The 22,173-nt window shown below is 43.5% G+C and overlaps 1 protein-coding gene across 1 annotated transcript; it reads left to right on the top strand.

Annotated features, from left to right (window-relative positions):
- The first annotated feature begins 304 nt into the window (after positions 1-304).
- OAT (ornithine aminotransferase) lies at positions 305-19,526 on the top strand. The gene is made up of 11 exons (XM_027528750.1): positions 305-404; positions 5,092-5,177; positions 7,270-7,497; positions 10,278-10,502; positions 10,620-10,715; positions 13,322-13,449; positions 14,099-14,221; positions 14,879-15,007; positions 15,763-15,876; positions 16,915-17,059; positions 18,481-19,526. The coding sequence occupies exons 3-11, from the start codon at positions 7,299-7,301 to the stop codon at positions 18,639-18,641; spliced, it is 1,320 nt and encodes a 439-aa protein (XP_027384551.1). The 5' UTR covers positions 305-404; positions 5,092-5,177; positions 7,270-7,298; the 3' UTR covers positions 18,642-19,526.
- Positions 19,527-22,173: the final 2,647 nt, after the last annotated feature.

The raw sequence follows: 22,173 nt of genomic DNA on the forward strand, positions 1-22,173 counted from the left end.
AGAACGCAGGTCTGGAGGTCCAGTCCCGCGTTTCACCCCTTCGGACCTTGTTTTCTCGCCAGCAAAGGGAGGGCGGTGAGGGGAATCGATGAAAAGGCACGGATCCAGGCAGGCGCCTGAACTCAGGTACCGACCCCGACCGCTGCCCGGAATTGCGGGGCGCGGAAGGCGCAGGAGAACGGCTCGAACCAGTGCCCCGTCTGAGTACGGGATGCGCGGCGCCGGGGCGGGGGGCGGGCCCACGGCGATTGGTGGCCAGTCCTCCGCCGCCGGCCAATGGGCGGCAAGGGCGTCCGCGGGGGGCGGGGCAGCAGGCGCATCTTAAGCTCTGTGACGCGTCGCCGTCGACGCAGCTGATCCTTGGACGCCGCGTGTCCCCGGGCTGGTCTTGGAAGTGCCGCCAGGTATCCGTGCGGGGGGCCGCGGGGCCCGGGCCGGAGCTTGGGCAGGGGCCGGGCGCCCCGGGCCGCGGCGGGGCGGGGCGAGGCGGGCGTGAGCGGCTCGGGTCCCAGGTTGCGGGGAGCGCGCGGAGGGGGCGCGCTGGGCCTCCACCCGAAGGGCAGGCTCTGCCTGCGCAGCGGCTTTGCGCAGCGGGCCCCGGACTCCCGGGTGATCTGGGGCGCGGGGAGGGGAGTGGCCCGGAGAGCCGCCGGCCCGCGCGCAATCCGGGCGGGCAGGGCGCGGCGCATCCCGGCCCGGAGACAGGAGGACAGAGAGGGAGGCTGTGGATGTGGCACCTCCGCCTGCCAGAGCGGGCGGAGCCGGGCTGGCCGGCGCTCCGCCCCCGCCCTCCCCGGCCTGCAGTATCCCCCAGCCCGCGCCGGGGCACCAGGCGGCCCAGGGTCCCTGGGCCTTGGCCTGGAGCCTCTCGGGCGCCTTGGGGGTTTCCGGAAGGAGGCCCTTTAGGGTGCCGGCGCGCGGGGCGGGTCGCATTCTGGATACGCGGGACTGCTCGGTAAACCCATGGAGTTTTGCCTACAAGAGTGGGGCGCCCCGACTCTTATTGAGAAGAGGTCCGAGCCCACCCGGGCAGCTCTGGGGGCCCCTGTAGCTACCTGCCCATCTCCTCCCCTCCCATAAGCTATCTCCTTTTCTCCTCCAGCCTTTGTTCAAATAAGTCATCAGGCAGGTAGAGCCTTACCGTAGCGTTCAGGTTAACTACGTGATGTCAAGGGGTTGGGCTCCACAGGACTTTGAGCACGAAGACGTCGTCGTTCGAGTTTCTTCGTCAACGGTGCTGAGCATTTAATACATTCTGGTTGAATTGAGTGGGACACCTGTACTCAGTGACCTAGTCTCCTCCCTCTGTTACCGTATTTCTTACCTTCTTGAGGTTCAGCTTTCACCTCTGATAAGGTGATAAATTAAGCGGGGGGAAGGAGAAGTGACTTTGGAATGAAGTGGCTTTAAGAAATTACTTCCTTCTCGGTTCTCAGTCTCTTCTTCGGAGTTCTAAGAGTTTCTATAGGGAAACTTGTTTTCTCCATTGGAACCTGGAACTGTTCTTTAGATACGTAATACGCGCTCTTCATCTTAATCCACTGGGAACAATAAGCTTCTTTCATTAGAATATCCTGGTTCTGTCTTAAGAAAATCTAGTTCCTGACTGTAACAGCCTGGTGGGAAAGTAAAATCTTTTAGTGAGGTTTAAATAGTAAAGGTTACTGTTTTGGGTTTGCAGTTTTTCGTGGTGCTCAAGATTAGTTTTCCATCTGCTTCCCAAAAGACCCAGTATAACTTGGAATGGTAAAAATTCTGAAAAAGACTTTTTTTTCCCCCCTCAAAGAGGCTGTATTTTTATTTCCACCCATACTCCTCCTCTATTACAGTAACTTGTGGGCATAGTTTACGCCCTTTACTGAGTTCCCAGGGATGGGTGTAATCCACATTTAAAGTTAGTGGTGAGTGGATTTTGGAGGCGTGTGGAGGGTGTGACCTAACTGTGCCAGTACATTTTCAGTAGTAACAGCTTAAGGTGTTTGCCAGTGACGCACTTGAGTTGACTCTGAGCCAGATTACGTAAAAAAAAAACAACCAACAAAACCCTAAACTTTTGTTGGCTGAACTTTCCAAAAAGGACTGTATTTGTGAATGGTTGCCTCAAGAAAAGTAAATATTTGGCAAAAGTAGTAAAACCAAACTCTTCCTCAGGTGGAATATTTTAAGTGGCTTTCTGATGAATTCATGCTGGTTTTCCTTTCATAATGATCTTAAAAAATAGTACTTCATGCTGCTGCTAAGTCGCTTCAGTCATGTCCAACTCAGTGCGACCCCACAGACGGTAGCCCACCAGGCTCCCCTGTCCCTGGGAGTCTCCAGGCAAGAACGCTGGAGTGGGTTGCCATTTCCTTCTCCTAGAACTCTTCAGAATGCAGCCTTTTATGGAATTCTATTTTAGGTATGTTCTAGTGTAGATAGGATGGATTGGATTGGTCTAATAATAGCTTTAAGAAGGACCTTGTTAATTATGTGTTTTACTGAAAATATTCAGTATTAAAATTTTTGTTGTCAATAACTCTTTGTCCTCTTCTCTAGGAGCCTAGGTTAAATGCACAGCCTGGAGTGAGCTGATCTAATGAAGAGAACTCTTGATGAAAAGATTTTTCTTGGTGATGTCATACTAGCCTCCTCTTAGACTCTGCTCCATCCTCTAGGAGTCAGTGATTTGACTGTCTCCTGGAGGGCCTTGCTATTTGTCTGTCTTGATTCCCTCTTAAGTCTGTTTAGGAATGACCTCATTCATTTGACAGATAAGGAATGCCCAAACCTGGGCTAGGTTCTGGGGATGCAGAGTGAATTTTAAGACATAGTTACTGTCTTTTTAAGGAGTACAGGCATGAAAGGAGTACTGTCTTTTCAGGTGGACAGGCATGAAAACAAGTGTCTTGAGGTGTTAGAATGTGTGACAAAAATCTGTGCAGAGGTCCTGGGAGTCAGGGAAGGTCTGATGTGGTAAATTCAGTAGGGAAGTGTGAAAGGGAGCTAAGATGTATAGTATTTATTCATAGAAACAAGATAAAAACGTTAGTGATTATCACAGAAGTATGGAATTTCAGGTAATTTTCTTGTGTTCCTTATTTTTTGTCAATAGAAACAAACTTGTAGAAGAAAAGAGCTCCAGTTTTAAAAAAGATTTGACTTTTTTTTTAATGTTGCAGAGATTGACTAATTTCCTTGTTAATTTAAGGCAAGAAGGAACTATTAATAATTGGTCATTTTGTGCTAAGTTTGATGCTTTAACGTTATCTCATGTAATCCTCAGTAATGGTCTTGAGTGGCTTCAACTTCATTTTGCAAGTGGGGACATTGAAGCTAAAAAAAATGGACAAAATCATCCAAATAAAGTTACTCTTAATAGCCCAAGCTAGAATTTTAAGTCCTGATTTTCAAACTCTGAGGACCTTATGGTCTACTCTTCTGGTTTTCCAAGCCTTTTTGGAAGAGGAAATTGTTGATGCTGGCTATTTTTAAGCCCATCTTAACTCTCCTCTAATATTTCTTATGTTGTGCCAAGCACAGTAACTTGAACACAGAAGGCTTTTTAATAGAAATGTGCTTACAGGATCCTAGTACATTTAATGCATTGAACAGCGGGACTTTTACCAGTTGAATTAAATATTCAGAGTTCATCTTTAAAAACAAGCATGAGTATTAGTAATGTTTTGGATGTTACTGTTAGTAAGTTGTAGTTATGAACTTGGCATGTAAATGGATGTTTTGTCCCATTTCTTTTGCGAATGAGCTGAACAAATGACTTGTATAAAAGGAAAATGTTCAATTTATATAATTTCAAAGATTCCTTTCTCACAGTGTTCCTGCTTAGAGAGGTTTTAGTGTTTTTTTTAATACCCCCTGCCCAGTACACAGACACACACACCCGGCTTCTCAGGTGGTCCTAGTGGTAGAGAACCCGCCTGATAACACAGGAGATGTGCGTTCAATCCCTTGGTTGGGAAGATCCCCTGGAGGAGGGCACGGCAACCCATTCCAGTATTCTTGCCTGGAGAATCCCATGGACAGAGAAGCCTGGTGGGGCTACAGTTCATGGGGTGGCAAAGAGTTGGACACAACTGAAGTGACTTAGCAAGCACCTCTTTTTTGGCGGGGGGAGTGCTTTCTGCCTTTTTTGGGGGGCCCTATCTGTGCAGCATGCAGTAATCTTTGTTCCCTGACCAGGGATCGAACCCATGCCCCCTGCATTGGGAGGGCAAAGTCTTAGCCACCGGACCACCAGGGAAGTCCTTATAAATGTAATTCTTGATCATTAGAAAACGTGGAAAATATAGAACAGTGGAAAGGTAACCATCCTGAACATCCTTGGGTATATTTTTTGTAGAGTTGAAACTGTGTATGTGATTGTATTTTTTTTCACTTAAACATGTCATAAAACATCTCCATGTCATCGAAAACTGATTATTTTAAATAGCAATATGCTATTATGCGATTATGTTGAACTATTCTCGTATCGTTGAACGTCTTTCATTAATGAATGTTTCACCACATTCCTGAGTGTTGCTTTAGGATCTAATCTTGAGAGTGAAATTAGTGGTCTAAGAGCACAACACTTCTAAGGCTTTTATTCTAGTTGCAGTTCTTTTCAGAAAGTGTTTCAGTTAAAAGTATATCTAAGTAGCACTGTTTGTTTTTTTGTTAATTTGATCAAGGCAAAAGTCAACGTGTTGCTCTTAGTTTCGGCCTGCAAACTCGTGTTGTAGCCTATGGCTACATGACCTGGGGTCAAACCCAGGCCTCCTGCATTGGGAGCACAGTCTTACCACCAAACTAGAAAAGTACCTCGTTTTAACTTTTTAGTTGGTCAAACAGAGCACTAATTCTGAGTGTCTACTCAAGCAATAGAGCTAAAAATCAATGTTTTAGACTTAGCATTTTAGGGAATTTCTGTCTAGTATAACTAGAATTTTTGCTTTTTTTGCTAATGGCTATCTCCCATGAATGATTCTTATATAATTTTTTTATTGTTGTTAACATGTATTTCTTTGAAATAAGATCTGCTAGAAATTAGGGATATTTTCCTTCAAAAAAAAAAAAAAAGAGATGCACTTATGCTTATAATTCTGCATTTTATTTCAGGAGTCATTGGACCTTCTGAAGACGTCCCGGGATCTCGGGTTAAAAATCCTTGTTGTAATCTCAGCTGTGGGAGGACAGGCTAGTTGGTGAGTCTTGGCACACAAAGTGCTGGATTTTCTTTTAGCACATTCCTGAACATACCGGATTTAATGGCTAGTGCCAAGTTGAAAGCAAAGTAAGCCAAGTTCCAAGTATTAGCTTTTGCTAATTGGGCAGCTCCAACTGAATGCTGGAGATTTGCATGGCCTGACTTGTCATTAATAGACTTCTCTTGAAATGTGAGTTAACTGGTCATTTTATAAAAGCATAGGCATATAAAGTATGCCTAGTGTTGGCAACTTTCCATTAATCTTGAAATGTATCTTTAAAAAGCATGCCCCCCTCCCCTGCCATGATTGTTCTGGATTGTCTCCAATTTCCTTGTTGTTATTCTTAGTTACTTTAGTCTGTACTCCCGCTCAGTCTGTGCGTCGTGGCTTGTCGTGACTTGTCGTGACTTGTCGTGACTGTTAATGATACAGGTGGCTACAGAGTGGGCTGCAGCTGGTGGGGGCTGGTTTTAGGGCTGGTGCTGGGGGGTGAGAGCAGTGATGACATTGGAATATATAAATAGATGCTCAGTAAATGCCAGTTTGCTCGTGATATTTAGGACTTATTACTCAACTTCTCAGCTTGTAGTTTGAGGTGCTTTAGTTCCTCGTTGCCTTTTTCTCCTTCAGCTGCTTTTGTGGTGAAGCTTTTTGTGAGGGGGGTTAATTTCACAGAAGCGATCATCCTAACAGAGTAGCCGGTTTCTTCTGGGAGCTGTAACCTTTCCTCTCATACATTGTTCTGCTGTGTTTTTGGTCTGTTCCTCTCAATGTAAAAGCTCTTCAAAGGCTATTTGTTAGAAATTGCAAAACTTGCGCCCCCATCTTTGTTTGTGATTATTTTAACCCAGAGACGTTTTAGATAATTGTGGCTAAATAATAAGATTTTACCTTTTTTTTGGTCATGCCACGAAGCGTGTGGAATCTTAGTTCCCCGAGCAGGGATCAGTCCCACGCCCCCTGAATCCCTGTATTGGGAGCGTGGGGTTTTAACCACTGGAGTGTTTTTAACCACTCTACTGCCTGGGAAGTCCCGCAGATTTTACCTTTTGTAGTTTCTTGTCTTTCCTGCACTAAACTTAGAAAGCCCTTCCCTTCCCCTGCTGCTGCTAAGTCGCTTCAGTCGTGTCCGACTCTGTGCGACCCCATAGACGGCAGCCCACCAGGCTCCCCGTCCCTGGGATTCTCCAGGCAAGAACACTGGAGTGGGTTGCCATTTCCTTCTCCAATGCATGAAAATGAAAAGTGAAAGTGAAGTCGCTCAGTCGTGTCCGACTCCTAGTGACCCCATGGACTGCAGCCCACCAGGCTCCTCCATCCATGGGATTTTCCAGGCAAGAGTACTGGAGTGGGGTGCCATTGCCTTCCCCTAAGGAATCACTTTTCCACCCCACCGCTCTTACTTTTACTTTAGGATGGTCTCTGGTCCCTTTGTGGAAACCAAATTCTTCCCTGATTTCCTCACTGCTTGCAGGAGGACCAAGTTGATATGCAAAGTAGTTGCAGTAGCCTCTGTCCCTGCCCCCATGATCTCTGGCCTCCCCGCCCTCCCCGCCCCCACCCCAGGGCAGCCGGCATCTCTCGTTTGGTTTCTGCCTTTGGGCTCTCACACCCCCGCATAAATACCTTTCGAATGGTGGTTCAGCCTGTGCTGTTCAGCCTTGCCTGACTGCCTCGAGCTTGTCAGGTGGTGCAGAAGGGTGTTTGGGGAAAAGTAAAAGCGTCTACTTTGCATGGTTCTTCCCTGCTCTCCTGGACGTCTAGCCTCGAGCGCTTTGTGCTTGCGTCCGTCCTTTGGAGTTGATTTACTTGTGTGTCCACCTGTTTGCCCCGTTGCCCTTCAAGTTCCCAAAGGCAGGAGTCAGGGGTTAGTTCTCTTTTGTGTGTTGTTGTTTTTTTCATTTTATTTTTTCAATTAAAAATTTTTTATACAATTTTTAAATGTTGCTTTCCCTTTGCAGTTAAGACCTCCGTTCTCTCTTACCTTCCTGATTCTTTGGTGAGCGCTCCAAGTATATAGTTGATGAGTAGACATCTACCCACCCTGCGAAGTGTCTTATTCTTTATGCCTTCTCTTTTCTTTGGACAGGTCGGTGATATTCCCACTTGAAGGACATCATGCTTTCCAAACTAGCACGTTTGCAGACTGTTGCTGGCCTTGGTCGTGGAGTTCATTCTTCAGTGGCTTCTGCTACATCTGTTGCAACTAAAAAAACCGTTCAAGGCCCTCCGTCCTCTGATTACATTTTTGAACGGGAATCTAAATATGGTGCCCACAACTACCATCCTTTACCTGTAGCCCTGGAGAGAGGGAAGGGTATGTTTTCACCCTTTGCACCACCCCCGATTCTTTGCTTTACCTTTTTGTAAAACTTGCTATTATATTTTCTCACTGTACATTTTTCTAGAGGCATTTAATTTCTGTACTGCAGGCATGATTAATTCAACATCTATTGAGTCTCTGATGCTTGCTGTGTTAGGTGCTGTGGGGAATGCAAGGTCATGATGGACTTGCCAGGAGGGAATGTATAATACACGAGTAAAGTACTATAATATTGTTATCGCTTTTTTCCCCTTTAACTTGTATTTTGGTGTAAAAAGCTGCCACAGTGGCACTAGAATTTCTCTTTTGTTGCTCTTCACCCAGATTTCCCAAGTCCTTTTTTTTTTTTTTAATTTCACTTGCATAATCATCTTTGTCCAGAAACACACATACATTTCTTTTCCTTGAACCGTTTGAGAGGAAGTTGCAGACACGCGTCTTTACCCCCAAATATTTGTGCCTTTTCTGAAACACAAAGACTGTCTTACATAACAAAGTGTAATTATCAAAATCAGGAAATTCACAGTGGCACAGCACTGCTCTCTAATCTGCAGGCCTGATTCAGGTCTCGCTTGTCCTGTGTAGCAAAAGAAAACGTCACACCATGGGTTGCATTCGGTTTTCAGGGCTGTTTAGTCTAATCCAGAATAATTCCTCAGTATTTGGTTTCTTGACCTTGATATTTTTGCAGAGTACAGGCCAATAATTTTTAGCATGAACATCCATTTGGGGATGACTGGTAAGGTGTAAAAACCTTTTACTCCCACTTTTAGCATCCGTTAATGATTCTTGTCTGAATAAATGATTACTGATTGTTGCCAAATGGTGATTTAATCCATATTTTGAAATAACAGCCATTATCAAATCGAGCCGAAGTTTATTACTTAGCTCTGGGCCAGAAGCTAATAGTCATTTGCCTATATGTTTTTTTGATTTGGGACCAGTACTGTAATAAATAGAGCTCCTTCTGAACAGATGAAAATCTAGGTTTATATTTTACTGATTTGTAAAAATGTTCTTTACCTACAGTAGCAGAGCGTGCACTCTAGAATCTGACTGGGTTCAAGTCCTGGTTGCATGCATGCCAGCTTGGGCTAGTTATAATCTAAACATCTACTTCTTAACCTCTGTAGTGTAAGGATGGTGGTTTTTGTAAGGAAGAGGGTTTTTGATGAGATAAAGGACAAAAGCACCTTTAAGTATGTTAAGTATGTTAAGTATGTTAAGTACATGGCAGAAATTAGGTGAGCACCTAATACATTTTAATATCTATGGTCAGCTTAAAAAAATTGTTATAAAATGTACGTAGCATAAAATTTACCGTTTTAACCAGTGTTTAATTCAGTGGCAGTGAGCACATTTATAATGTTGTCCAACTGTCACCGCTACCTCGTTCTAGAACATTTTTCATCATCCCCAAAGGAAGTGCCACACTCCCCACTGCTTCCTCCCCTAGAACCTGGCAGCTACTCATCTGCTTTTTGTTGCTACAGACTTGCCTGTTCTAGATGTTTCGTGTAGATGGGGACAGACAACATGTGCCCTGTTTCACGTGGCCCCATGTTTTCAAGGTTCTTCCACGTTGTAGCACGAGTTAGGATGCATTGCTATTTCTGGTTGAATCAAGTTCTCCATTTTACGGAGATAGCACATGTGTGTCCTTTAATCAGTTGATGGACATTTGGGTTATTTCTCCTTTTGGCTATTTCAAATAACACATTTCTGTTTGAACACCTGTCTTCCGCTTCGAGGCGTTCGGTTGTGGGGTCATACGGTATTTTATGTTTCACTTTAACTTGTGAGGAACCCCCAAGCTGTTTTCAACAGCTCTTGCACCACTTTACATTCCAATTAGTTACATATACGAGTTTCAGTTTCTACACATCCTTGCCAATTCTCGTTTTCCTTTTTAAGAAGTGATAGCCACCCCAGTGGTAGTAAGTGCTACCACTGCGGTTTTGGTTTGCGTTTTTCTCTAATGACTCATGACAGCATCTTTTCATGTGCTGGTTGGTCATTTGTTTATCCTGTTTGGAGAAATGTCCATTCAAGTTCTTTACCTTCTTTTTTTTGGCCGTGCTACGCAGCGTGTGGGATCTGAGCTCCTCCACCAGGGATGGAACCTGGGGCTCTTGGCAGTGAAAGTGTGGAGTCGTAACCATGGGACTGCCAGGCAGTTCCATTTGCCGGTTTCTAATTGGCTTGTATACCTTGTTGAGTTGTAGGAGTTCTGGATAGTAGATCCTTACTTGATTTGGAAGTATTTGTTTTCATTTTGTTGGTTTTTACAGTCAATTAATCGCAATTTTTATGTTTTGTGTAACTTCCTTTAAATTCCAACTTTAGGAGTTCTCTGGTGGCCTAGTGATTAGGATTTTGGGCTTCTCTGACGTGACCTGGATTTAATCCCTGGTCAGGGAACTGAGAATGCCACAAACCTCGTGGCACGGCAAAGAAGAAAAATGAAGGAAAAAAAAAAATTCAGCCTTAAATGATAAACAGGTTTCTAGGAATAAAGGTTTTACTCTAGAGTTTATAAAATCTTTTCATGTTACTGCTGTTTTTTAGTAAATGTGTAAATTGATGCTGGACAGATAAAATATAATTCCATATAAACCAAAGTTTATCATGCTTGAGTAAAAATATGCCTTAACCTCAATTCTCTGTTAACTGGAGGTCCATACGTAGGTATTCAGAGGGCTGGCTAGCAGTCTTAATCTTTGAAGGTTATGTAATTTAGTGATTTTTCTAAAATTATTTTCCTTATGTTTTAGGCATTTACGTATGGGATGTTGAAGGCAGAAAATATTTTGACTTTCTGAGTGCTTACAGTGCTGTCAACCAGGGGCATTGTCATCCAAAGATTGTGGATGCTTTGAAAAGTCAAGTGGACAAGTTGACCTTAACATCTAGGGCTTTCTACAATAACGTGCTTGGTGAATATGAAGAGTATGTTACTAAACTTTTCAACTACCACAAAGTTCTTCCTATGAATACAGGTAAAACATTTCCTTTTTTTTTTTTTTTTTGGTTAAAATAGCCAAGAAAATCTTGTTGTTTTCTGGTAATTTAAAACATTTTTTGAAACTGATATTTTAAAATGTTCTCTTGGGTAGGAGTGGAGGCTGGAGAGACTGCTTGCAAGCTTGCTCGTAAATGGGGGTATACTGTCAAGGGGATCCCGAAATACAAAGCAAAGATTGTTTTTGCAGGTATGTAAAATTCAGTGTTAACTGCTGTGATTGAAACGTAAAATTGTTAGTTACTATTAACTTAGATGAGATATTGCAAATGTATTTGTCTCACATATGTAATATCGAGGCTTCCCAGGTGGTACTAGTGGTAAAGAACCCGCCTGCTAATGCAAGAGGCCTAAGAGACGGCAGTTTCCCGTCCTGGGTTGGGAAGATCCCCTGGAGAAGGAAATGGCGTGGGCACAGGAGCCTGGTGGGCTACAGTCCACAGAGTCTCAAAGAGTCAGACATGACTGAAGTGACTTAGCCATGCATGATACATTGAATGTTGCATAAAAATTGAGAGATTTCCTTTTCTTCGGCTCATTTCCAAGTATTTTTTGGATGCTCCTATAACTCCCTATCCCTCCCTCCCTAGAGTGAGTGACCGTGTGATTTATTTCCCATCTGCTTATCTGATTTTTTCCATAGCAGTTTTCTGTTTAATGAGACAGTTTTGTTGATGCAAGCATCATACAAAAATGTTGCAGCAGTTTTGTGAGGTTTTGAGGTTGGGTTATGTTCATGTAGGGTCATGTCCTAGGCATGATAGGAAGTTTGAACCTAGTGTATCTCAAACACTATGAGATATTATTGTGCCGTGTTGTTAAAAGCTGTTGGACGAGGAGGGCTGGCATTGCCCCTGATATATTTCTGCGAATGGTTAAGAGGAATGACTTATACTGAGTAGGGAGACCAACAGTTAATTTAGATTATTGATTTAGTCTGACTTTGGGATAGGTTCTGACTTTTTCTTTTCTAAAACTTTGATTTTAATTTTTAAAAACATCTATGGAGAAATTTGTCACTGCACACGGCTGAGATTCTTTCTTGTGATGGTTGAAATCATGAAATACTTTGCTTGTGAACACACATAGCTAAATTATAAAGCCCATAATACAGTAGAATCTAGAGTTCATCTGATGGCCAGCCAAAGTTTGGTGTCTGGGGAGGGGGCAGTGACCAATTCCTGTTTCTGAGGAAGAAAGTCCCTGCCCAGCTCTCTGATCTGCCATTTTGGAATTTCGTGCCTTTAGTTGTAAGGCAACATAACTGTCTCTTGCAAACAAAAATGGCCTTTCTGGTGACTTTCCTCCTTACAGACTGTGTCCGGTCTCTCTCATATTAGCACAGGGCACAAAGATGTTTCTCCCAGGCATTGAGAGAAGTCAGTAGGAAGAGACAGAGGACTGTGCCCCAGCTGCAATCCCTTATTCAGCAGGGTAAGCTGCAGGGCGTGAGCCTGCTGAGGCCCATGGCGGAGAGCAAGTAGGCTATTGGCACACTTTATCTTAAACAAGCCTGGGCAGAATCAATAATGCTGTTGCTTGTGGACAAGCCAAGCAGGGATTACTCATAGCTGAAAGAGGCTCTGCAGGGGTTGTACTGAAGGATGCTATGAAGCCAACTTGGAATAATAATTCACTTCAGTTCAGTCGCTTAGTCATGTCTGACTCTTTGTAACCCCATGGACCGCAGCATGCCAGGCCTCCCTGTCCGTCATCAACTCCCAGAGTTACTCAAACTCCTGTCCATTGAGTCAGTGATGTCATCCAACCATCTCATCGTATCGTCTCCTTCTCCTCCTGCCCTCAGTCTTTCTCAGCATCAGGGTCTTTTCAGATGAGTCACCTCTTCGCATGAGGTGGCCAAAGTATTGGAGTTTCAGCTTCAGCATCAGTCCTTCCAGTGAACACCCAGGACTGGTCTCCGTTAGGATGGACTGGTTGGATCTCCTTGTAGTCCAAGGGATTCTCAAGAGTCTTCTCCAACACCGCAGTTCAAAAGCATAATTCAGCACTGGGTTAATTGAGTTGCTGCTGGCATTGAGGGTGAGAAGATTTTTTTTTTAAAGCGGGAGAAACTCCAAGCCTCTCTTACTCTAGTTTGTTTCTTTTCTTGAATTTAACCACATTGACGTCACCTTATGCATTTGCTTCACTGGTTCTGTCGTGGTGTGTCTTCCCTAAGAGCACAGAAGCTCCTTGAGGGCAGGGAGCTTGCCAGCCATCATTCTGTCCCCAACACCTAGAGCAGTGCCTGACATTATTAATCAGTCTTCAGATTACTAAAACAAATTAATGGGTAAAAATTGTTCCTGAATAAAGGTCAACGTTTGTCTTCTAGTGCATAATAGCTTATAACACCACGGAAGGCAAATTGAAAGTTTTCAGACTGCCTGAGGATATTTTATCCAAATGAAATATAAAACTCATTCTGTAGAATAGTTAGCCTGTAGTGTTGGATTTTTAAAAGGAGAAGTACAGATTCTCTATGAAGGATAGTCATTTTTTCATGTCACTATCATAAATGTGTCTAGAAAAACTGTCTTTAGAAAAACACGTATTGAATGCTTCAGTTTTTAGGGTTTGGGATTATTGAAAGAAAAGACAAATCTCTCTCCTCAGGGCCTATGCTATGTGTTACAGTTGGGAGCCTCAGTAGAGCCGTCCAGGAACTCGGACCCCACAAGTAGTGCGTCGTGGCCAGGAAAACAGAAAGCTTTCTGGAGTATTTTTGGGGAACTGTGAAATTAAATTGGGGGGTTTGTTTGAAAAAAATGACTGTTTGTTTCTTCTTTCTAGCTGGGAACTTCTGGGGTAGGACATTGTCTGCTATCTCCAGCTCCACTGACCCAACCAGTTACGATGGTTTTGGACCATTTATGCCGGGTTTTGAAATCATTCCGTATAATGATCTGCCTGCCCTTGAGGTACTTCACCTGGTATCACGGTGCTTTAGCTCATAGTACATAGAACCTGCATTTGTGCAGTGTATGAATTGAAAACAGACATCTGATTGTACCAAGAGTCATACATCTCATAACTTATGTTTAAGTCGGGCCAGGATTCACACTGTTCTCTGTAATGGTCAGTTAGTTGCTAACATGTGGAAACCAGGTTCCATGGCCTAATCCTAACTGCCAACTAACCATTAGATTTGTCTCCTACATAAGTATTAACTTGAGTATTACCTGTTAATTACTTTGATACACAAAAATTAGTGAGTTTTCAGCCAGCTTTTTAAAATTATGAAGTGGAAGACTTCTAAAATAAAAAGATGCACTTTTAATGTATCTCTTTAATGGCGTTTTAAAAGGCCATTTTCACTAGTTCTTATTTGCAGTACATTTGAGTATTGTATTAGAAAATACAGGATGGAGTAGCTTAAAGCTGAGGTATTTGGAGCTTTTTGATTGTAATTGATTGTCAGAAAAGTTGTGCTTGGAAGTCAGAATATAAGTTAGTGTGAAAACTTAATTTGCACACTTACTCTTATGGGAAAACACGTGCGTTGTGTGACTTCAGATCAAATAGATTCGAAAGGAAGTTACTAAGAACATACTTGTGCTGTTTCCATAGCGTGCGCTTCAGGACCCAAACGTTGCCGCGTTCATGGTGGAACCAATCCAGGGTGAAGCGGGCGTTGTTGTTCCGGATCCAGGCTACCTCGTGGGCGTCCGCGAGCTCTGCACCCAGCACCAGGTCAAGGCCGCGCACTTGCCTGCCTCACTTAGGGTTTGGCCGATAGGATAAGCTCAGAGATTGCATCACCTTTCGACTAGAAGGAGGCTTCATTCTAAGAGCCTCCCAACTTTCTAGGGCTGATAGAACTTTCTAGCAGCAGGCTGCAGAGAAGCTGACTTTACTGGCCGGGCCCTGGTGGACCCTCAGCCCGGCTCCTTCCTCTCTGCCCCAGCAGCCCGTGCTTGGCTTCTTCTCAAAGCTTTTGTCGTATCCCTTTGCTCCAGAATTTAAGCTCTCTCCCCCTCTTCTTTCACCAAACTAGTAAATAGTAATAAGAAGTACATATTAACAAATGGTTGAGAAATAAATTAGAAATCTGTTCCCAGAGAGTAGTTCTATTCAGAAGCCCCCCGCAAAACCCTCACTTTGCATACCCGCCCTTCCACCATGTAGGACAGTGCCCTGTGGGGCAGGGTGGCCTGACAGGAGATGACTGTGTGTCCCGCACTATTGAAGTCATGTGGGTAATTAGAATGCTTTCGCAAATCTGAGGGGATGTCAGAATGACAGATTTGTGCAGGAAAGAGTAAAATAAAGATAAGTATTTCGCTATGGAAATAATTGATTATTTTCATATACTATTTTCATTTATGTTATTTTGTTGTTTTCCAATAGGTTCTGTTTATTGCTGATGAAATCCAGACAGGCTTGGCCAGAACTGGGAGATGGCTGGCCATTGACCACGAAAATGTCCGACCTGATATTGTCCTTCTAGGAAAGGCACTTTCTGGTGGTTTATACCCTGTAAGTTGAATGCTCAACCACTCTCTGTATTTTCCCTCTTCTCATGAATCCCTGAGATATTTTTACATGACTGACTGTGCCTTTCTGGGAGTTTGGTTTTATTTAGTGTGGTTTATATACATAGGTCACCTGGAATACGTGTGATAAAAACATTTCAGAGTTCCATGGTTAACCCCACTTAGTTTAACTGGAGAATTGAGTGTACCTTGGGTTTGCTTCACTGCATTTATTTTGGATGGAACCATTTTATCTCCAGAGTACTCCTGTAGACGTCTGTGCTTTTTTCCCATAGTTTAGAAACATACTAATTGTTTAAAACCATTGACTGATTAATGCAGAGATTGGAAAAAATTGACATTTAATTGTTAATTCTTTTCTTGGGTGTGCCGTTCAGAGCCAGCAATTGGTATGGATTAAAGGGCTCTGAATGTTTAGTGCAGAACATTACTTTCTAAGCAATTAAAACATTTCACCCTGAGAGTGGAAAGAATTCTAAATTATATCATTGCAGAAATAGCTTTCTTTTAGTTCCAGAATATTACTCTGCACCACTGAACCATGCCCAGCGTGCTTGGAACGAGTTAGGGCGGTCATCGTTCTGTCACAGTGTTTAAGGAGGCTGATGCGTGGCTCTTGTTGGTTGAAGCTTCATGTCAGATTTAATATCTGCTTCATAAATATCTGTTTCTATAAGAATAAGAGTGGTTCATCTGAGAAGAGACTTGGTCCGTGCTTAATTCTCTTCTGTCTTTTAGGTGTCCGCAGTGTTGTGTGATGATGAAATAATGCTGACCATTAAGCCAGGGGAACATGGTTCTACGTATGGAGGCAATCCGCTGGGCTGCCGAGTGGCTATCGCAGCCCTGGAGGTAAAACCTGATGGCAGCTCTCAGGAGAGCCAACCAGGCCATCCTAAGGGAAATCAGTCCTGAATGTTCATTGGAAGGACCAATGCTGAAGCTGAAACTTCAGTACTCTGGCCACCTGATGCGAAGAATTGACTCACTGAAAAAGACCCTGATGCTGGGAAAGATTGAAGGCGGGAGGAGAAGGGGACAACAGGGGATGAGAGGGTTGGATGGCATCACTGACTCAATGAACATGAGTTTGAGTGAATTCCGAGAGTTGGTGATGGACAGGGAGGCATGCTGCAGTCCATGGGGTCGCAAAGAGTCAGACACGACTGAGTGACTGAACTGAACTATATGGTAGCCAGTATCCTGGAGGTGGTGCTGAAGTGACTTTTAAGTCTAAGCTCACTCGTGTAATAAGAAATGTTACAAGATTGCAGTGTATTACAGAACATGAAGTATAGAGAAGGATTGCGTGGGCTTCCCAAGTTTGTAGTCTCCCAGGGCTTTGGGCCCGCACGTCCTGGCCTGTCCACCTAGAGCTTTCCCTTTGTGGCCAGGCTGGCCTGTGAAGCCTCTGGCTTAGCCCACGTGGTTTCTTATTGTTGTTAAAGTGGGGATTTGAACGCTTTCAGACTTATTCCTCAAATGCCTACAAAAGGCATAAAATTGTTATGTAATCTCTGAGGATGGACTTTTTAGGAGGAAAAAGAAGCCAAAAGAAATTCTATTGCAGTTAAAAAATGTGTTCAGCCCACTGATTTATTTACCTAAGAAGAAAATTTATCAGTTGCATTAAACAAATTTAATCTTCATTTTGCCACAGAATCAGATTAATGATGGGTTTTTGAATAAAGCAAGGCTCTGTCTGAGTAAGTGTCTGTTACGTGATGAGAAATCAAACTGGTACAGGCTTTGAAAAATAGAAGTGAAAGTTAAGTTACTTTGGTCTTTATCTGATCCTCTTCTTCCTTTGCTTGTAGTTCACATTCCCTTCCAAAGAGCAACATGAAAAAGGCAGTCTTTAATATATGTGTAATTTTTCTTGAAACATAGGTTTTGGAAGAAGAAAACCTTGCTGAAAATGCAGAGAAAATGGGTATCATCTTGAGAAATGAACTCATGAAGCTGCCTTCTGATGTTGTAACGACTGTAAGAGGAAAAGGATTACTAAATGCTATTGTTATCAGAGAAACCAAAGGTATGGAGACAAAATATTTTACAAGGTACTATTCTTATAGGAGAGGGATTCCTTGGTGGCTCAGATGGTAAAGCGTCTGCCCACAATGCAGGAGACCCGGGTTTGATCTCCAGGTCGGGAAGATCCCCTGGAGAAGGAAATGGCAACCCACTCCAGTATTCTTGCCTAGAAAATCCCACAGATGGGGGAGCCTGGTGGGCTATAGTCCATGGGGTCGCAAAGAGTCAGGACATGACTGAGGCAACTTAGCACATACGCATGCAGTACTCTTATTACCTGATTTATATTAATGGTCTTAGAAATATAGCTGTTTCCTACAAGAAGGCACATTTGACTAATTTCACCTATGTATTCCTTCAAGTCATTTGTTATTCCGCCCTAGGTTATTTATACAGTACTTGGAGAGTTCAGTTTGGTTTCTGTTAGGAAGACAGCACAGAGCACTTTGCAGTTTCCTCTCTCCTCTCCTTTCCTCCTTCGCTTTGCAGATCAGCAGTGATAAGTAGGAGCAGCAGTAATAATAAGAATGATAACGGCGATGTTGGTAATAAAAATAACCCCAGCTGCCACTTAACTGAGCATTTGATGTTTAACACATCATTTGTAACCCATAACAGTTCCTGGTTGGATTTTCTTGCCATAACCCTTCCTTTTCAAAGCAATGGTTTTAACCTGGGGAGCTTTTTAACAAATTAATCCAAGCCTAGCCTCACTGCACAGACTCTGATTTGATGGGTCTAGAGCGGGGCTCAGGCACTGGCCGTCGCCCCTTCGGTGTTTTTTGTTGGAATCAGGGTTTTGAGGATCCTGAAAGTCTAGTTCTACCAGCTTAGGAGGCAAATCCAGGTTAGAAACGTGTAATGGTCACTGGGTTTGAATGTTGCTTATTCTGTGCCTGTTAGTTATCTATATCATACCTTAGTTCTTTTATGCATTGGTTCCTCATATAATGGGCTTCCCTGGTGGCTCAGACGGTAAAGCGTCTACCTGCAATTCGGGAGATGGGGTTCGATTCCTGGGTCGGGAAGATCCCCTGGAGAAGGAAATGGCAGTCCTCTCCACACTCTTGCCTGGAAAATCCCATGGACGGAGGAGCCTGATAGGCCACAGTCCATGGGGTTGCAAAGAGTCGGACACAACTGAGTGACTTCACTTTCACTTTCCTCATATAATTAATTACATCTGCCTTAGCATGTTTTTTTTGCTAGGTCAAAAACCCAACAAAACCCATATCTGATCATACCATTCAAACCATTGCTGAAAAGTAACTTCATTTTTAAGAGTAGGAGCCAAAAGCAAGCTTGTAACTCAGAGCTGCCTTTCTTGAGTGGGTACTGGGAATTCCGTTTTTGCCAGGCCGGCCCCACCCCTGCAGGCTCCTTATCATTGATCAGCATACTCTGGATGGTTTTCTTTACTAGATTGTGATGCTTGGAAGGTGTGTCTGCGACTGCGAGATAATGGACTTCTGGCCAAGCCAACCCACGGCGACATCATTAGGTTTGCGCCCCCGCTTGTGATCAAGGAGGATGAGATTCTAGAGGCGGTGGAGATCATTAACAAGACCATCCTGTCTTTCTGAGGGTGGTGACAGTTTTCAGTGGCGCCTGGGAGCCAGCTGGAGACATGCAGTTCATAAAGCTCTGAGTTTCTGTGCTTAATGCAGGCATATTTCACTCCTCCACGTCAAGGGCTTTAAAAAAAAAAAAATATATATATATATATATGTTTTTCAGTTCATGTATAACAGAATGACTTTTATAGACATGCAGTTAGCTGTGTAACATAACTAAGAGAATGTCCCGCATCTTATATTCGATTAAGTGTTTTTGTGCTTGTATTCTTTCTAAGGTGAGGTGCCTTGCTATATAGACAGCCTTTTAATCAAGCCCCTGAACATAATTTATATACTTTTTAATAATTTCCTTGCTGGTACAGATGTTTGTGTTTGAGAAAGTTTTATTAGTATTACCTGGAAGACTTGCTTAACCTTATAAAGCTGAATCATAATCATTGAATTTTAGCAAGGTGAATGATTAAGCTGACACAAGTCAACTCCATATTGGCTGGCACCAAGACGTATTCTGTGAATGTCATTACTTTGAATTAAGAATTAATGTCCAATATTCCTAGATTATGTTTTAAGTGTTCCATATAATTTGTAAAAAGTGTTTGTTTTCAGTGTATCTTTAAATCTCATGTCTCAAATGTCTATGTTAGGGACCAGTGTGTGGTTACTGCAGTGTTATCAGTTAACCTCACATTTTAAGCTCTCTGAGAATGTTTTTATTTGCTTCGTTTCTTGTGTTCTCTAAGAACATTTCAGTTTGTTTGGTAATCTCCAGAAAAAGACAAATTATAAAAAGAAAGTTTCTTTCAGTACTCCTTCTCTGCTTTCAAAATAACCGCTCTTTTCCCATGTGTAAACTAGTCCTTGCCATTTCTATTAAAGTATCCTTGCTATGCATGCTGTTGTGTAACTTTATTTATTTTTTTACCTGTGCGGGGTATTTTGGATGTTTTTCTATGTTGGTAGTTTTAAGTTTATCTTGTTCTCTTTGAGTTGATCTAAGAAAGAAATGGAAAAATTTATTTGAGCCAAACTGAGAATTATAACCTGGGAACAGCCTCTCAGAAGGCCCCGAGAACTGTTCCTCCCATTAGAAGTCAAAACACAGTTTTGCATAAGTTTTTTGAGACTTGATGACGCATTATTGACAGCTTACACAATCGGGCGAGTTAGCGGTCATGGGTCATCTTGGCCCTTACAAGATTAAGAAGGAATGTAGGACTCCTGGCTGTCCAGTGATTTAAGACTCTGCCCTTCCACTGCAAGGGGCACGGGTTCCAGGAAGCCGAGTGGCATGACCAGAAAAAAAAAGGAAGGAATGTTGTCTTAAAGGAGTTGTCCTCCTGGTGCTGGAAAGTGTTGCTCTTTGTGGTTGAGCAGGTACTTCTGCCAATGGGCAGGTTTGGTTGCTGCTTAACTGAGACACAGTGCACAGTAGAGGGGACAGAGGGGCCAGGAGGGCAGAGAGGATCTGTTTAAATTGTTCTTATCTTGCCACAAAGCATGAATTTTTATTTTCACACTCTATGACCATAGTATTTTATCTTAAGTGGATATATTATAATTTTGTATCAGAAAACATGAATTTTACGTTCACACTCTGTGACGATAGTACTTTATCTTCAATGGGTATGTTAGAATTCCGTAGCAGAAAACATCTTGGTTATTCTTCAGTCGTTTACTTTTTTGTCTTTTAGAAGTGGAACGTAATTTTAATAGTTTTATTTAATACATCAGAGGTCACTGTGTAAAGATCTAAGGCGTACAGCAGGATGGTGTGACATTGTGATGAGTTTTTCACTCTTAAACTGACTGTGGCCACTTTGCATCTTGTGTATGAGTGCCTCAGTGGAGTAGCTCCTTAGGGGTGAGTCCTTGTGTCAAAGGGAACACCTTGTCATTGGTAGTGACACATTGCTCCCTGCACCCCCTCCCTCCCCCCCAAGAAGCTAACAAGTCACCTCTTAGCAGCTTGGAAGTTAGAGATCAAATCTGAGCCAGGGGTTACTGGAGCGTCTGCTCATACCAACGGCAGTATTTACTGGTCTGCCTGGGAGGTTCTGGCTTAGACCTGCCTGGCCCCCTGCAGTCTATATAAGACACATAGCAAACTGAAGTAGGGGTCCTCCTAAACCAGTCAGAGGCTGCTACTTCTCAACCCTGGTTGGGATTGTAAGACTGGGGTTATTAAGGTTGGTGTTGCTTCCAGTCGGACTTCCCTGGTTGGTCAGATGGTGGCTCATTGTCTGCCTACAATGCGGAATGCGGGAGACCTGGGTTTGATCCCTGGGTCTGGAAGATCCCCTGGAGAAGGAAATGGAAACCCACTCCAGTATTCTTGCCTGGAAAATCCCATGGATAGAGGAGCCTGGTAGGCTACAGTCCACGGGGCCCAAAGAGTCGGACACTTTGAGCGACTTCACTTTCACTTTCCCTGCTTCCAATTAGATCCCCTTGTGCACATCAAAAGCACCAGGGTTTCTCAGGCCTTACCCCAGGCTGGAATCTCGGGCTGCACGCAGGCCTCAGTAACTTTAAAGGTCCCCAGGTGACTCTGTGTGCCCTCAGGGCTGAGAACTTGCTTTAGGAATCTCACCTAACTGCAGATTCTGATTCAGTGAGATTCTGCCTCTCCTGTAAGCTCCCAGTAGATGGAGGTGCTGATGCTGCCTTGAGGCATAAGATCATGATCAAGAGTAAGATGCATTCAGCAGTTCTCACCCATCGAAAAGGCCTAAATGCAAGGTGAATTTAACAAAACAGCAAACTTCCTGCTGAATTCTTTGAGAGTCTTAACGGTTTGATGAAGGTTTCCCCGGTGGCTCAGATGGTTAAAGAATCTGCTTGCAATGCTGGAGATCCCTGAGTTGGGAAGATCCCCTGGAGGAGGGAATGGCTGCCCACTCCAGTGTTGCTGACCAGAGAATTCCATGGAAAGAGGAACCCGGAGGGCTACACAGTCCATGGGGTCTCAAAGAGTCAGATGAGACTGGGCAACTGACACTTAAATTTTCACATTGGATTAAGGTCCACCCTAATGACCTCATTTTAACTTAATTGTCACTTTAAAGACTTAATCTCTGAATGTAGTCACATTCTGAGGTTCTAGGGATTAGTACTTCACCATGGGAGTGTGTGTGGGAAGGGGGAAATAATTCAGCCCCAAACCCCGACAATGTAGTGTTCTTTGGATCCTGACCTTTTAGGATGCCTCATCTAAATTCGGGCTTCCCTGATACCTCAGAATCCACCTGCACATCCTCTGGAGAAGGGATAGGCTACCCACTCCAGTATTCTTGGGCTTCCCTTGTGGCTCAGCTGGTAAAGAATACGCCTGCAATGTGGGAGACCTGGGTTTGATCCCTGGGTTGGGAAGATCCCCTGGAGAAGGGGAAGGCTACCCACTCCAGTATTCTGGTCTGGAGAATTCCATGGACTGTATAGTCCATGGGGTCGCAAATAGTCGACTTTCACTTGCATCTAAATTAATCATTGCACACACGAACTGAGATTGGGACAAGATGTCTGATTTCCCTTGGATGAA

The sequence above is a fragment of the Bos indicus x Bos taurus genome, chromosome 26, assembly GCF_003369695.1.
Source record: "Bos indicus x Bos taurus breed Angus x Brahman F1 hybrid chromosome 26, Bos_hybrid_MaternalHap_v2.0, whole genome shotgun sequence".
In the NCBI taxonomy this organism is placed as follows: Eukaryota; Metazoa; Chordata; class Mammalia; order Artiodactyla; family Bovidae; genus Bos; species Bos indicus x Bos taurus.

Excerpts from the sequence above, each read along its gene's own strand:
- OAT (XM_027528750.1), top strand. The coding sequence starts at position 7,299 with ATGCTTTCCAAACTAGCACGTTTGCAGACTGTTGCTGGCCTTGGTCGT. Across the intron at positions 10,716-13,321 it reads AGCAAAGATTGTTTTTGCAG|CTGGGAACTTCTGGGGTAGG; the intron begins GTATGTAAAATT and ends TCTTCTTTCTAG. Across the intron at positions 15,008-15,762 it reads TTTCTGGTGGTTTATACCCT|GTGTCCGCAGTGTTGTGTGA; the intron begins GTAAGTTGAATG and ends TCTGTCTTTTAG.